Consider the following 16,548-nt stretch of genomic DNA (forward strand, 5'->3'; position numbering starts at 1 on the left):
TATGCAAGATCACCTTGAATCTTTCCTTATAACATTTCCATTCCTGCATCTATACTTTGATCACATTCTTCCCCTCTATTGGCCTGTCTGCTACCCCAGTCTTTGTTATTTTCTTAGTAAGTTAATTGCTGATAGTGTTGAAGGACTTCGGTATGGTGGGGGATGTTGCAGATATTATTTGTTGAGGATTATGTCAAAATATGTGCTTTAAGACTTAAGTGATATGACATAAGACTCATATAATTTTGCCCGGGAAGAACAGAAACTAGAACTCAGGTCCTAAAGAGAGAGATAGAAGAACATACTTGGCTAGAAATAAGAGAAGTCTGCATCGGGGTCTGGAGAGATGGCTCAGCAGTTAAGAATATTGACTGTTCCTGAAGAAGACCGGGGCTTGAATCCTAGCACCTACATGGCAGCTAACAACTGTCCATAACTCCATAACAGGGAACCCGACAGTCTCTTCTGTCCTCCATGGGCTTTGCAAGACATGGGTGTACTTACCTACATGCAGGCAATACATGCATACACATAAAATAAAAATAATAAATAACAGAGAAGTCTACATGGTACCTAGACTTAATAAAAACATAAATTCATGACTAAGTAAACCAGTCCCACTACATGTTTTCTCTCATATGAAACTAGGGATTGCTTCAAAGTAAGAGGAGATTACCAGCATTTGTGAGAGACATGGCTTTTCCAATATCAGCAGTAGCTGTGAGCCTGTTCCTCAACGTGAGCTAATCACACCAATTGTAAATAGGAACCAAATAAGTATGGTCAAAGCACAGGGTAGTTCAGGATTAATTCAAGGATGAATCAAAACACAGTGTCTTCTTAGGTGATGGAAAAGTAAGTTTAGTTCCACACTGGCTTTCTCTCTCATATCAGGTGAACTTTAACTCAGGAGTTAGGACAACAGATACTCACCATTACACAAACCTTTCACTGAGTCAGAATTTGCGGGGGGATTCAAAGAAAGAAAGTGGACCATGGGAGGAGGAGTTCAGAAAGGAGTTTTATTACAGGTTCAAATGTGAGAGCTTAAGAGAAAGAAAGCAGAGTTCCTGTATAGCAGGAGCAGGTTGTCAGAAATGGGATCAACAGCTAATTTAGAGGCTTTTTAAAGGACATATAGCAGAAATTGGGGTGAGGCATCAGGAGGAGGATGAGCTGGTAAGTGCAGTTGGCCCAACCACAAGGCATCCAGGCAGCTCCTCTCCTTTGCAGCCACATCCTCTTGTACAACTTCCAGACAGATGCTCATTTAGCAGAAGATAAGGAGAAACCAGACTTCCCTCTGGCAACCCTGAACCAAAGACATCTTGGCTTAAACACTTCTTGCATCTCTGGCCTTGGCAAGGACAGAACTACTGATGTAACCAGTGACATTTTGGATTTTAGTCCAGTAAAAATTGTTTACTCTTGCAGTCCCTACTCTAAACGTACCTGGCCAGTTTCTACCTCCTGTTCTCCTGGTGCTGTGAATTATCTTATTTGTCATAACCTTCTTACTAAAACAACCAATAATTTGTATTTCCAAAATCTTTTTTAAAGACTTATAAAATAAGGTAGTGTTACTGTATAAAAAGCTAACATTTTATACACCTAGTACCATATGCATGAGGTATTACATTTAGCTCACTCTAGAGTTTCTTTATATCTCTAATTGGCAATCATTCTAAGTGTTGGTCAACAACAAATTCCTATCTCAATCCTGTAGTTTATTCTAGGAAACTCAAGAGCAATAGAGCATCAAATATTAAACAGAGTTATCAGTCTGGAGAAGCATGACATTAAAAAGAGGTTACACTAACCTATTTAACTTTCAAATGCTGTTCTACGCATGCAACACTTCATCTCTGAGCCACATACATATGTGTGCTCCTGCACGCGTATGTGTGTATATTGTGACCATGAGTGTGTGTATGTTTCCATGTATGTGTGTGTATATTTTTATCATAAGAATTTTCTTTGTCATTTGAAACTTTATCATATTGAATTTCCTAGTTTCATTCTAATCTGTTCTATTTTGACAGTTCACAGGACTTAATTTAGTAGTATAAAAACAAAATTACATTTAGTACTTGTTTCAAATGTGAGATTACACTGAACACTCCTGCAATTTGGGGAGAGATTAGAACTCAATATAATAAAACAAAAATTGAGGGAATTTTAGATGTTGTGGTTACAAATGGAAAATTAGAGAGACAATTGTTCTATGTGATTAGTCCATCATTTCTTCACTTTCAAACTTAAGCATCTACCTTGCACAGATACTGGGGAAGAAGGCCAGGGACCCATAAAAACAAAGCAACCTGTCAGACATTAGTCAAGCTGAGGGAGTACTTATGTGGTCTTGACTAAGGGTACTCGCTGATTCTTCATCTTTCACCAGGTAGGAAAAGAAAATATAATTTCCATAAGTTCCTGAAGAACAAAGGTATTTTATGTTTTGTTACTTAATAAATTTAGGTTATTTTATTTTCTTTGCAATATTAAATGAAATAATATACTTAAAGAATTTAAACATATTTCCCTTGCATTGAAATGCACCTAGGTGTGGTTAAATTTTCTTTTTCATCTTGTGAAACAAACAACAGCAAGAGCAACAACCAAAAAATGCAAAAGTTCTTGAAACCTGGGAGGAAAGCGCAGCATAGAACATTAAGAAAACTCTGTGTGCTTTGAAGTTGTGCCAAAATCATTTGGAAAAATCCTTTCTCCCTCAAAGAGACATACTTTAGAATTACTGCTTGAAAATCTGAAGGAATCATGACAGCAGCATGGGAATTGTGATGCAAATGAGAAAAATTCATTATTTATCTTCTTAAAAGTTACCTTATATTTTGACCAGTAAAAGATTTTCAAGAAGAACCATTAGAGACATGTGAAGTGTGAAATATAGGTGATATGAAAATGTAAGAATTAGAAGGTACCATTCTGTTAATTAGCTGTCAGCGCTAAATTTGGAGCCTTTGGGACCAGAGACGTTCGAAAAACACCTGGGTGTATCCTCTCCAGGAGAGTGAATTTATGAGGGTAAAGTGGAGGCAGCTGGTGTCTCACCGTTTTATAAAGAAATGGACAATAGTCTAAGGAAGTAGGATAAAGAGAAGCGTTTTACCATTACATGTAAATGAAACAAGTTTCTTGTCTGGACCGTACAGTGGAAATTGGGCTCCCCTCTTGGGGTTCTTAGTCTCTTTAATAAAACAAGAATGGACTCAAATGTAAGCTTAAGGACAAATTCATTAGAATTAAAAGACAAATTTTGAGGGCAAGCAATCTGTAAACCTTAGCTGCTCAGTGGAGGAGAAAAGAGAGAAGGAAGAGAAGCCATGCAGTTTTAAGCCAGCATGGAGGTCATACACAGGGCTGACCAGCAGCTACAAGGCACGGAGGGGAACTTTAAACAGTAAGAAAGCCCACAGGGCAGCCAACAACCACCTAACTCCAGTTCCAGGGAATCCTGATGCCTTCTTCTGGCCTACTTGGGCATTGCACGACATGGGCACACTTGCATGCAGGGGATACACTCTTACACTTAAACTAAAAATAGAGACTAGAAGAAATGGCGAGGCTACACTTTTCTGCAGGAAGATTTTTGAAGCTGCTCATTTGTGCCATGTAAGCTACAGATCTGCAGCACAATAAGTGACTGCATGAGGGGCAGAGATTCAGGACAGGAAAAGTTGTCAGTCTCATAAAAGAGTAACTAAATATTCTCCCTATGTTGTTAGCTTAAGGTGGATCTGCTTTCCTAGGGGTGGTCCCATGACCAGGTGATGGAATCTGCCCTGCTGAAATGTTAGGTGCCCCCCAGGACCGAGATCTTACTGTAACATGAAGGGGTGACATAAGGAAGAAGAACGTTGAAATTTCAGAAGTGAGTAACAAGAAGGGAATTGGATTCAGGATACAATGAGAGAGGTTGGCAGTTGGAATTAACCATTTTGGAGACCAACGATGGTAACTCCAGAGACAGAAAAGAATAAGAGCAAGAAATACAATGAAAGATTTGAAGTTAGTTCATCATTTTCTTTTTTCTTTTAATTTTCTTTTCTTTTTTCCTGTTTTGTCCCCCTCTTCCTCCCCTGCCCTCTCTTTCTCTCCAGAAGTTTTTTGAGCATATGGAGCAAGAGAAATGGAGCGGCGAGCTGGACAATAACTCCGTAGTGCCTGCATCAATCTCATTATTTGGTTGGATTTCCAACTCTGTCAATCACTTCCACACGTATTAGGGACACGTTATTTTAAAAAGGATTTCAAAGGAATTATATTAGCCCAGAGATTTCTACCGCCAGAAATATATAGCTGTTTCTAATCTTAATTCTTTAATACCAAGAGAAAGTAAATACCTTACTGTGGGAACATTCTTATTTCTAATAGTGAGTGAATGTGTATTTTTAAGTATCATGGAAAATGTGAACTCAAAATATTGATTTTGAACATCAAAGGGTTAGCAAATAACACTGATTAATATTCCTTATGTAAATAACTGGTGATAAGATATCAGGCTATGCCAAATACCACTTACACAATAGTCATGCTGTGAAAATATATACGGCACTTTTGTGACCATTTTAGTAATTTATGGGCAATTTATTTTTCCTTTTAGATCAGGCTGAAATGGTAGGAAAGATGATGGTGTGAAAATGATGATGATGATAATGAGACAGTAATAATGAAGATTTTTAAATCTACTTCTCTTCCTTTTAAAGGAAAGACTTGATCTCCAAAGCATAATGTGTACTTATCTAAAGTACCCTTTTTTTCTTAATTTGCACCCAAGATATCTATGTACAGTTGTTCTATTAAGTGAGAACATTCAAAACACCATTAACCTTCAGCCATGCTCTGATTAAACAGTTTGATTGACTAACTGTGGTGATTAACGTTCAATGAATTAACAAAATAAATAGACTCTTGATACTGTACAATTGAATAGAGCCCAGACTACTGCAGCATCTAGTTCTGTTTTCAAATCATCTGTGCTGCTCTGTTAAGGCACCTCAAGGAATGGCAGAATTCTGGGATTTTCCATTGTGAATTAACTTGTACTCAGTGGTAACTGATTGGCAGTTGGAGTGTTAAAGGGAAGTGAATGAAGACTGAGAGAGAGAGAGAGAGAGAGAGAGAGAGAGAGAGAGAGAGAGGAGAGAGGGAGGAAGGAAGGGGAAGAAGGGAGGGAGAGGAAGGAAGGAAGGAAGGAAGGAAGGAAGGAAGGAAGGAAGGAAGGAAAAAAGGAGAAAGGAAGAGAGACAGAGACACACAGAGAGAGAGAGAGAGAGAGAAAGAGAGAGAGAGGAAGAGCCTAGGCATGGTGACGCATGCCTTTATTCCCAGTACTCAGGAGGCAGAGGCAGGTGGATCTCTGTGAATTCAAGGCCAGGCTGGTCTGCACAGTGAGTTCCAGGCCAGCTGGGGCTACAGGGAGGCTGTGTCTCAAGAAGACAAAAAAAAAAGGGGGTGGGGGTAGGAGGAGGAACAAAATGAACCTCCTCATACCTATCCAGAAGCCCCAACATTTGTCTACTCTTACATCATTTTATAGATTTTATAACAACAGTGTAAATAAACTTAGATTATTGCTATCTCAAGAAATTGAGGTCCATTGGTACAAGAAAGTAGCGTGCTGGCAAACAAGCTTCTTTGATAACTCTGAAATATATTTGCCATCTTCAGTGTATTGTTAGATACTTGACATAAAAAGTCAACACCTTTCCCCCATGTTCTGGCTTTTTTTTTTCAATCATAAATTTTATTTTTGCTTAGAGTTGAATCTTTGTGATGCTTTCAGTGGAAATGCTTAAGACAACAAGAATGCAATACATTTTCAAATCTTTCAGAAACTCTCGGTTGGTTAATCCTGCATGTCACAGCTCCCCCACTTCATTTTCTAGAGCATGATACCTAGGAAATTTTCTCCCAAGAAAGGGACCTTTGATAGGTACAACCCACCTCTAGGAAAGGGGCAATATGCATGTGTGTTTTCAAAACACTGAACAGTTCTGCGTAAAAGCCAAGTACTCCCATAGTCAAGTGTCAAACTTTACTTTATTCTACTTTGTTTTAACATAACCACATTTACCTTCAGAACATATTTTATAAATATTCTTAGATATCACTTTTCTTTCATCTTCCATCTTTGAGCAGAAATGATTATCAGCTTACCTCTGATTATCAGCACTCTGGCCTGAAATTCAGTCTCCTTTACCAAGTGGGATATTTAATAGATGATGCTTCTGAGCCATGATGTGCACATAGGAGCTGCAGTGGAATAAGGTCCCCTGTGTTCTGTGTAGAAGTCTCATATATATATATATATATACACTTTTTGAGATTTTATTGTATTAGTAAAATTTGTTCATCACATATCACTCTCCCACGACATAAAGCCTGTATCCCAGTGTTTATCAATCTCCTCTTCTATCTCATTCCCTCAACGCATTGCACGTATCAGTATCTGCAGCTGATTCTGTGAAATGTCAATCTTAATTAAATTTAATGAAAAATCTTTGGCTAAAAATTATAACAAGGACTTGTGTTTTGAATTCGGGGCCAGAAGAAAAGAATAGGAAGTGGCCCTGCTCTCCAACTTCACATCCCCTTGGGAAGTTGGGGATGTGATTATCAGGGGAGAGATCAAATCTACTATCATTAACTCTATTTCAAATATTTGCTGATGTGATCTGTTTTCAACTGCTTACTCAACTGACATCTGGTGGGTCTGGGAAATACTTCCGTGCCTCACACAAATACGTGCATTCTCTTTAGTAGAAGATAAATGAATAGGAAAATCAATGCTTTATATTTCTTATTACACTATTAATGATTTCTACATCAATTCCTCTCAGTAAGTAACAGTTCATAAAAATTTTCCTCTAGAATTCTCCTGAGCCTGAGGTGTTTTGGGAGGTATATTTTCACACATTTAGCCAATAGCTCCAGAGTGTCAATTTGCTTTTCTCCATAGACGACCTGTATAGCTTAGAAGACTTCAGTGAGTAAGTTTAAGAATGTTCACAAAGAAAACTGTCAAAAACTTTTTTGCATATATTTTTATTGAGTTTTGTGTATTTCATATAATAGAACTTAATCAAATTTACACCCCCTCCCCCACTGGCACCTCCCCAGCAGACTTCATGCATTCTGTCATATCTGTTAAGTCTTATCTGGTCAAGAATTTGTACCCAAAGGTCCTTCAGTGCAAGTTCAACCACTGCAGTCTAGTCAGCCTATCTAGAGATCTAACAGATCTATTCTCCCTCACCCAGCAGTAATGAGTTGTCAACAGTTCCTATGCTAGGGTTAAGGCCTGCTGCCTATTTCCTTCATTCTATTCTTGGTTCTTGTCTGATTGACTTGGCTTGGGTCTTGGGCATGATGTCACCATTGTGGCAAGTTCATATGAGTAAGTACCCAGGGGGGAACATAAAGTCTCTGTTTCCTTATGTCCATGTACCAACTCTGGCTCTTACAATCTTTCTGCTCTCCTGCAATGGTCTCTGAGCTGTGGGTGGGTGAGGTTTAATAAAGGAGTTTTATCCTATTTACAGTTCCCTCCCATTAAGAGGGCTTTACAGTCCAATTAGATAGCTGTTGTTTATCCTCTAGATAACAGTGCCACTACTGCACCAATAGAGGTAGTTTGATCTGCTAGTCATTATGGTTATTAGGCTTTAGAGCTGGGTTGGACCATTAATTGATTTTCTTCCTTAGCAGTTTGCATAGTATACTCTAGAACTATGACAGCTAGTCTTCAGGGAGAAGATTTCCAGGTAGTTACAGCTCTCTTGCTCCAAGTTCTATGTTTGAAGTATATCCTGTCTTCAACAACAGGGTCTTATTTTCAAGCCCTGGAAGGAAATCAAGGACTCTGGAAGTAGCCTGTGTTATTTTGGGAGTCTCTTAGACTACCCTGACAAACAACACTAAAGGGAAGTTTCTCCTGTCTGGCCCTGTGTTCTTTTTTACATAGCCTTCAGCTATACACATGGACTAATATTCAGATATTGTATGTATAGTTTTCAGGGGTATCTTTCATTTTTTTCTGACTTTTTACCCTACCTATGCTTTATTTGTTCTCTCTCTCTCTCTCTCTCTCTCTCTCTCTCTCTCTCTCACCTCCCTCTCCCCTCCCCAGTTTAAATGCCCCCATTTCCCTCTTTATAATACCTGTCTCCTATCATCACCCCTCTCATGAATTACCTCTTCCCCTCTACCCCTGTGCTTCCTTTTTTATGTGGTCCAAGTCTGTGTGCAGATTGCACAGCATTAAAACAAAGAAATTGTGGTTTTATTTTAATATTTCCAAACCAGTATTACAGAACAGGGGTTAGCTTCCTGCCGATCATTTACAAGCTTTGCCGGACTAAACAACTACCTTCTGAGGTTTATCCATCACAATTTATGATACATTAAGCCAAATATAATGTTCTCTTAGGCTGGCGTTAGGGGATTTTCAATATTCAGCTAAGAAATTGCATTTGGGGAAAGGGATTTCTCCTCTCTTTTTCAGGGAATGTTTTTAGTGTTCTGTAGTCTGTTTACATCTATTGGACCCCTGTTATACTTCAGTACTAATCTTGAATTGATTTGAGAAGCTCAAATCTTAACTGGTAGCAGGAAATGGCTTTAAATTAACATTGTGTGAGCTACTATAAATTGTTCACTGAAAAAGAGAGTGTTTAATTATAAACAGAGGGACCTGCCTCCCCTGATTACCTATATTCAACACTTTATATTTTCAAAGCTCAAACACAATTGCTAATAAGCTATTTTTCACAGTGAGTCTCTGAGGGAGCCTAGCACTAACACCTCCTATTTTTATAATCAACATATTTGACCCATTAAATATTAGATTGCCTATCTTGGACCACATAGAAATGAAAAGTTAGTTACAAGTTGTTAAATACCCATACCTAGTTTAGAGAGCTAGGTTCTTAGATTTCTAAGCAAATGCAAGTAAGAAAACCAAATAAATTTCACTATCCTGTTACTGTAGAAACACACACACACACACACACACACACACACACACGCACACGCACACGCACACTATTTTATTTTAATTCCCTTAGTAGACCACTACTTCCTTCCTTGCTCATAACCATTTGTTTAGTTACAGGGAAAACCTAAAAAGATCTCATTCTCTACCCAAGTGACTCAAACTCCTTAATTCTGGTATTGCTTGAGTTCAATAAACAGACTAATTTGTCTGCCTTTCTCTGTTTAGATTTTGTCCCCTTTGGAAATCTAGTATGAATAGAAAACAGCATCGTTGAATAATTTGATACTGAGATCAGATATTTTGAGCATTAAATTTATTCTTTTTGTAGTTTATTCTATAAAATATGTTTGATTATATTGTTATAAAATAATCCCTCGTGTATGATATTTAGTCTTTTTTTCTGAGTCTTTTGAGTCTAACAGTATAAGTACAATTTGGGTGATAAATATGAACTACTTCCTGTGTAAATATCACTTTACCATGTCACCACGCAAAGCTTAGAATTTCAAAATAATGACTGTGTGATAAGTGGGTCTTCATCACATTGACATCTGAGTGTTTATCATGTGTGTTAATATATGGCAACCAACATATAACTATAAAAAAAACTATTCTCAATAGTACCCAATATACTATTACATTGATTGAAGTTATTTAATAATTTAATACATAGAATTTGTTTTTTCAATATTATTGCTATGTGTAGGAATTCTGTTTAAATTTATCAATTTACTTTGGAGGCAGGATAAAGACATGCTTAGAAAAGAAACTTAAGTGTTATGTTACTAAAAAGGTAACTAATCTTGATATGATATTTCTCTTTTTCTTTCTTTCTTTCTTTCTTTCTTTTCTTTTTTTTATCTGTTTGAGACAGGGTTTCCCTATAGCCCTAGCCTGGAACTCATAATGTAGACCAGGCTGTCCTTGAACTCACAGAGATCCACCTGACTACTTCCCTGCTGAGTGCTGGGCTTAAAGGAGTCACCACCACACCTATCTTATATTTCTCATATATTATTTAAAAGAAAGAATATTCTATGATCCTGTGAACTGTTTTGTGCAATAGAACCATAATCACATTTGAATTAAAACTACACAGTATTTTTTATCAAATATGTCACTAAGTGTGATCACTTACTGCATTTCCCTTTCTGGAGACACTGTGTGTCTTTAGAAACTGCCAGTGCCCACGAGGACACAAATAGTTGGCTCTCTGTGGTAGAACACCACAATGTATCATCATTTTGTCCTACAGTAATCTGCTTATAAAGATATGGTTCAGTGTAAATAAGATTCATGGATTACATTTTACTCCAAAAAATGTAAAAAATAACAGTATTAAATGTGCTCTAAGCATTTGTCTTCTGCTTTTTCATTAATATTGAAACAGTGCATTTTCTAAAAAATAATTTGTGGAGTTCTTTTCTATGATTCAAAATCCTTAAAGCATGTAAAAAATTTCATATGAATGTAGTGCATAGTTTTTCTATGTTAAATATCATAAGTGATTGTTACAAATTGTGAATACATAGGTTTCTATACATGAGGGCCCTGGTTATTTCGGTCTTCTTCATCTTAATAAGGGCAGAACTGGGTACTTCGTCTTGAAGAATGACTCCCTCTAAACACTGAATATGCAGAGAGGTACAAACATTTTTCTTCATACTCATTTATTTCTCCTAACACAACAAAGAACGGAGCTGCCAAATTCTTGAGACTAAAGATAAAGGATATTTAGAAGCAATATGCTTTAAGATTTGGAAACAGACTACTCTCCAGTTCATTCTGCACATGTGTAGAGCTCCATGACTTCCCTTGACCTTCTCAGGACTGATTGAAACCTTGTTAAGTTCAGAGACATCAGGCAAATTCTGCTAGGCAAGCCCTCGTGTCCACAGGACCACTACAGGCACTTCATTTCTGAATGTGTCACTATGGATACAGCTTTGATGTACAAGTGAATGAGCACCATTTTATTCTGATACTGTGTGACTACATGAACTGTATTTCATTATATAGGGACATTGATGTTGAGAGGAAGGAAAATATGGACAATAATGGGAAAATATGTATACATATGAGAATCAGCCATAAAATAATGTATTCTCTGTTGTGTCTAGAGTACCAGTCCAAGTGCAGGCCTGTAGAAAGCCATAAATTCTCTCTCAGCCACAGCCTGTCAGTCATTACTGCTGATCCAGGCTATAACTCAGCACTGACTCTAGACCAAGAGAGTTCTGTTGTGAGGACATGAACATCAGGTATTCCCAGGTACCTGCCCAAGAGATTCTTTTGGTCTTCTGCAAGAGAGAACCAGCATGCAGCTTTAACTGCACGCATCGACAAACTGTGAAATGAAGGAGTTCACAGCAAAAGTTGGGAGATTTTTTTCCAGCTCTTTTGTTCTGTTCAGGGTTATCTATGTATCTGAAAAAAACCTTCATAAATTTAAAACAATTCCGTTCTTAGTGAACTAGCTTTAATCACCACACAGATACAATCTTAGAAGAATTTTCCTGAATATATTTGAGCAGTATGTGAGGTGCTTTGGGAATTATGGGATAATTAACCGATAGTATAGGGATGGTATTGGACTAGATGATCCATATTATTTCCTCTTAAATACCCTATGATTTATGTAAACAGTTTCCATCATTTAAATTCTATGTAAATAATATTTAATTGTAGTATACCATACTAAAATACAATTATGAATAGACTAGCAGCATTATTTTTATACCACTGCCAACTATCAACTACTGAATAAAAACAGTGTTTAGAGTACTTAAATTAGTTAGAGTTTGGGTTATTTCTCAAATAGCTAGGTAAGATGTATTGGTGTATACACTACATAGAAATAATAAAGAAACGTACGAATGTCTTATTTAGTTTTGCTTTATTATCTCAGCCCAGAAGTTTTTACCTAAAGTGAATGAGTCCCTGATATTATGAAAGTGACACTAACTCCTTATGGAATTTTTATGTTTTAGCATTAAAAAAAGGACGATTTTGGATCACTCCAGATCCTTATCACAAGGATGACAACATCCAGATTGGGCGTGAGGTGAAAATATCCTGCCAAGTAGAAGCTGTTCCTTCTGAGGAGTTAACATTTAGTTGGTTTAAAAATGGTCGTCCATTGAGAAGCTCTGAGCGGATGGTTATTACACAGACTGACCCAGATGTCTCCCCCGGAACAACAAACTTGGATATAATTGATTTAAAATTCACAGATTTTGGGACTTACACATGTGTAGCCTCTCTGAAGGGAGGAGGAATATCTGATATCAGTATTGATGTTAATATTTCCAGCAGCACAGGTAAGAAGCATATTTATAATACAAAACATTAATATTCAGAATAATTTGAGTTTGGTGAAATCCTCTTCAAGCAAGCTAAGAAATTATTACTTTTTAAGTTTCCTAAATCTAAAGTCTTGAAGTTTTAAATATGTAATAAATACCTGATTTGTGACATGGTCTTTTTTAACTTTAGATTTATATTTGATTTTATAGAAATTATGTAAATAAAATCATTGAAACTGGCAAACATACATATACATATACTTTGAGCTGAAATTATGCCAATTTCCTCATTAACCACAGCCCTCTCATAGAGGCTAAAGTCTTATAATAAATTACACGAGTAACTGAAATTGCCTCATATTTTAGAAATTTTAAGTTCAACGGAGACTAGTTAATTCTAAGAAGACAATCTTCACAAATAATCTAAGAGTATTTAAGTAAAAGATATGCAAGGGCTGCATCTTCCAATAATGAAACCAGTGATTAAGGAGTTAAAGTTGTTAGATGTGACTTCTAAGATGATATTGTGGTAGTACTCATAATGAAAGCAGTTACATACAAAAATATTGAAATCCTTTTTAAGTTAAAAATGAAAATATGTTATCCATTTTCCCTTGTTGAAGGTATATCTCTAGGTGAGGAAAATTACAGTGCTTTCTTGTGATGAAGACGTATTAGATTAAGCCTCAGGGTGTCTCAAAGACCTGCGATTCTATAAGTATTCTTAATGATTCTAGTTTGTACACAGAGAATTCCAGAGTAGCTATGTTTGATTTGCCAATCTGTTACCAGATTGAGTTTTAGTTGAAGATTCTCACACGATGTTTGGTGAGTACTATATATTGAAAGACAAGTTCTGTCTTAATGGGTGGCCTTTCCCTTCCAGTCAGGTAGCACTGTGACTCTGCAGTGTTTTGTTTGCATGTGGCTTTGTGTCTCCTGGATTGCAGTTATAGTGCATGCTGCATTGATTTATTCCTTAGAGTCCACAGATCAGTCTGACCAAATGTGCTTACTTTGCATAATTCTGTGTTCTAAAACATATTCAGTTTTATCTATGCTAGATAAAATAGTAATTTATGTGAAAATAAGTGATTAACAGTACCTGTATTTTGACAGTAGTTTATGCAAAGCCTTTTTGTATCTACTCAATCCCTAAATATTTGAGCTGACAGGATCAGATGGATTCATTTATGGTACCGATTTGAACCTGTTGATATATATTCATTCAGTTAACAAATATCCATGGACAGTCTACATCAGTTTGGTAGACAACACTGTACTCAGTGGTATCCATGTAAGAGGAAGAGCAATTTCAGCACCGTTCACCTTCTTTTCTGATGGGTGCTGTTATATGTCCTGTCCATGTGCATCACCTCATTTGGTTTGGTTGCTTCTCTTGTTTTATTCACTTAAATTTTTGTTTATTTGTTTGTTTGCTTATTGTTTTGAGACAGGTTCTCACTATGTAGCGCTTGCTGGCCTAGAACTTCTTATGTAGAATCAGGCTGGTCTTGAACTTGGAGATCTACCTTCCTCTTTCTCCTGAGTGCTAGAACTAAAGGCCTGTGCCACCAGACCAGTCACTTGTTTCGTGTTTGAGAACTAGACACACACACACACACACACACACACACACACACACACGGAATCAGTTTCCATCTGAATGGATTCATTTGGTGGGAACATTGTTCATCTCTTTTTCAACTTAAACAAAGCAGATCGCAGAACAAAAAGAAAAAAGGAGCGTTGTAAAATTATTCCTAGGGTATGTCCTGACATTCACTTTAAATATAGTACTTAAACTGTCTGTTTGAAACTAGATATTGTGAATGACAAAATGGAAATATCCAGCATCAATTCATGAAAACTCTAGAAATTCTAAAAAGAAAATTCAATATGGTCAGAGAACAGATTTTGCTCAAGAAAGGTCTCTTAGAAATTATACTAGTTCTAATAAATTATCTTAACTATTATTAACTTCTTTTCTTACCAGAGATAGCAATACTAGAAATAAAAGGCAGGTATAAATTCTTCAGAAACCTGCCCCATGTGATCCCCATCCTACCACACACAGTGTGACCCCCCCCCCAGCGTGAGAATTCTGTGAAGACTGGGCTTTGTATTGTTCACTGATATTGCAGCAAATGGGGCAATGCACGTAGTCAGTACTCAATATATAGTTGTTTTAAAAATATATGATCTAGGGGCCAAAGAAATGACTCAGGGGTTAAGAGCACTGCCTGTTTTTCCAGAGGATCCAAGTTCCATTCCCAGTACCCACAATGGTGGCTAGCAACCATCAGTAACTCCAATTCCAGAGGAGTTACCGGGCCTCTGAGTTCTTTGCAAGACATGGGTACCCTTACATAAATGCAGGCAAAACACTCATACACATAAAACAATAAATAAAATAAATAAAATTTTAACATATGATCTAATTTATGAACTGACATAACATTTTCTTATTCTATCTCTGTAACACAAGCAATGCTGCCCCTCTTGCTGGTTTTCAATTTTATACTGGCATTAAGAAACATTATTCAATAGACAAATCTATACTATGATCTAGTGTTATCAGTCTTAGGACAGAATGGGCATCATAATTTGTTAAATAAAATAAAAAATTCAGGTCTCTTTAGAAACTGTTAAGATATTCACATGGAAAATCAGAGCTAAAACCAGAATCATTGCCCAGCCTATTTGGGCACACAGGCGCCATGATCAAGTGACTGGGGATCCAGGCAATTTTATTTGAGAGAAGATAATGCCTAACCTAAAAGGTGTGTCTCTTTCTTCATGCTGAGTCTCATTCAATCTGATTTCCACTTTGCCTACAGTACAGTGGAGTACTGGAGTGGTGTATAAAGTTCTACATAACTGAAATTTTATGATCCAACTCACAACACTAAAATTATTATCTCCACATCATAGAAGACTGCACTTAAACAGCACCTCAGCATAAAAAATAGATATGTCATAAGCTAGAATTTGAACAATGAGATTTAGCAAGCCATATTACAGAAGAAAGTTTTCACTATATTAATACCATAAAACCAATGGTAACATAGAGGAAATTCACATGAATTAGTTGAGTAAATAAAAAAAAAACACAGCAATTGCTAATAAATAAATATAAGGAAATGGAGGTGTAGTTCAGTGAGAGAAAGATTGCTAGCATACTCAAGGCTCTAGCTTTGATCCCCACTACCATGAAAAGAACAACCAAAAATATGTGTATGTGGATACATTCTATATGCTAGACTTTCTTACTTATTATCATTTCAGGGAATTGAGCACTGACCAAGTAGTCATTGGTTTCATTGTTTAAACATTTTATATATTAAATCCATGGCTTTTTAGGGTGGTTTTTATGGTGATATTTTAAGTATTTAAAAAAAATCTGAACATGATATTACTCATCCAAAAATATTACATTAACTCTCAATTGTTACTGTATTTTAGGAGACATATATGGTACCTAGTATCATGGGAATACATTGGCATAAGACATTTCTGCCTAATACAGAACACTGTTTCTTAAATTACAGAACCATATTCAGCATATATGTTGGATGACTTGGAAGACTTAAATATAAAATAGTCCTAAAATTAAGTTGCAGTTTGTAGAATTGTTAACAGTTTTTAAAGACATTAATTAGATTTTTTGGGACAACTGTAGAAAGGTTATGTGTATTTTAGTGTTTGTTTATGCATTTGACAGAACACTAAACACTAAAGTATATCCTAAGTATATATTATTTTCCAATTAATTCTATATTACAAACTTTCCCCCTTAAGCATTTAAGCGTGGAAATTGTCTTTGGTGTGATTGTTTTTTTCTCAATTTAAATTTACATTCATTTACAGTTTCTTTACTAAGTTTTTACACACTGGCCTCTGTGCTGTATGAGGGAGGTTCAGATAGCCATTGCTCATAGATTATTCAAGGCAGGGTGCTCAGGATCCTGACACGGCCTATTGTGCACAGATACTGTGCTACAAGTCTGATTGGCATCTATTAGTGCGTGTGTTTCTGCCAAAGGATTGGTACTGAAAGGTCTCATAAGATCTGGGTTGAAGGAAGCAGCCCAGTGAAAAGGACGGAAGGACCTGGAAACTTACAAAGTTTCAGGAACAGTAAAGAAGCCCTTCGTATACTGTTTCCTAAAGCACTGACATTAATATAAGCAAATCACATTAGCTTATTTTAATTTTATAATT

At 36.5% G+C, this 16,548-nt stretch overlaps 1 protein-coding gene across 3 annotated transcripts in view; it reads left to right on the forward strand.

Moving 5' to 3' along the window:
* The window catches only part of Mdga2 (MAM domain containing glycosylphosphatidylinositol anchor 2), an 899,633-nt gene that overhangs the window by 639,230 nt on the left and 243,855 nt on the right, over positions 1–16,548 (forward strand). For all 3 annotated transcript variants that reach the window (XM_008829871.3, XM_029561983.1, XM_029561984.1), the window contains one exon: positions 12,010–12,339. In XM_008829871.3, the coding sequence (XP_008828093.1) occupies positions 12,010–12,339 (330 nt within the window). The remainder of the gene's footprint in view (positions 1–12,009; positions 12,340–16,548) is intronic.

The sequence above is a fragment of the Nannospalax galili genome, unplaced genomic scaffold, assembly GCF_000622305.1.
Source record: "Nannospalax galili isolate Female #2095 unplaced genomic scaffold, S.galili_v1.0 scaffold253, whole genome shotgun sequence".
NCBI classification, from domain to species: Eukaryota; Metazoa; Chordata; class Mammalia; order Rodentia; family Spalacidae; genus Nannospalax; species Nannospalax galili.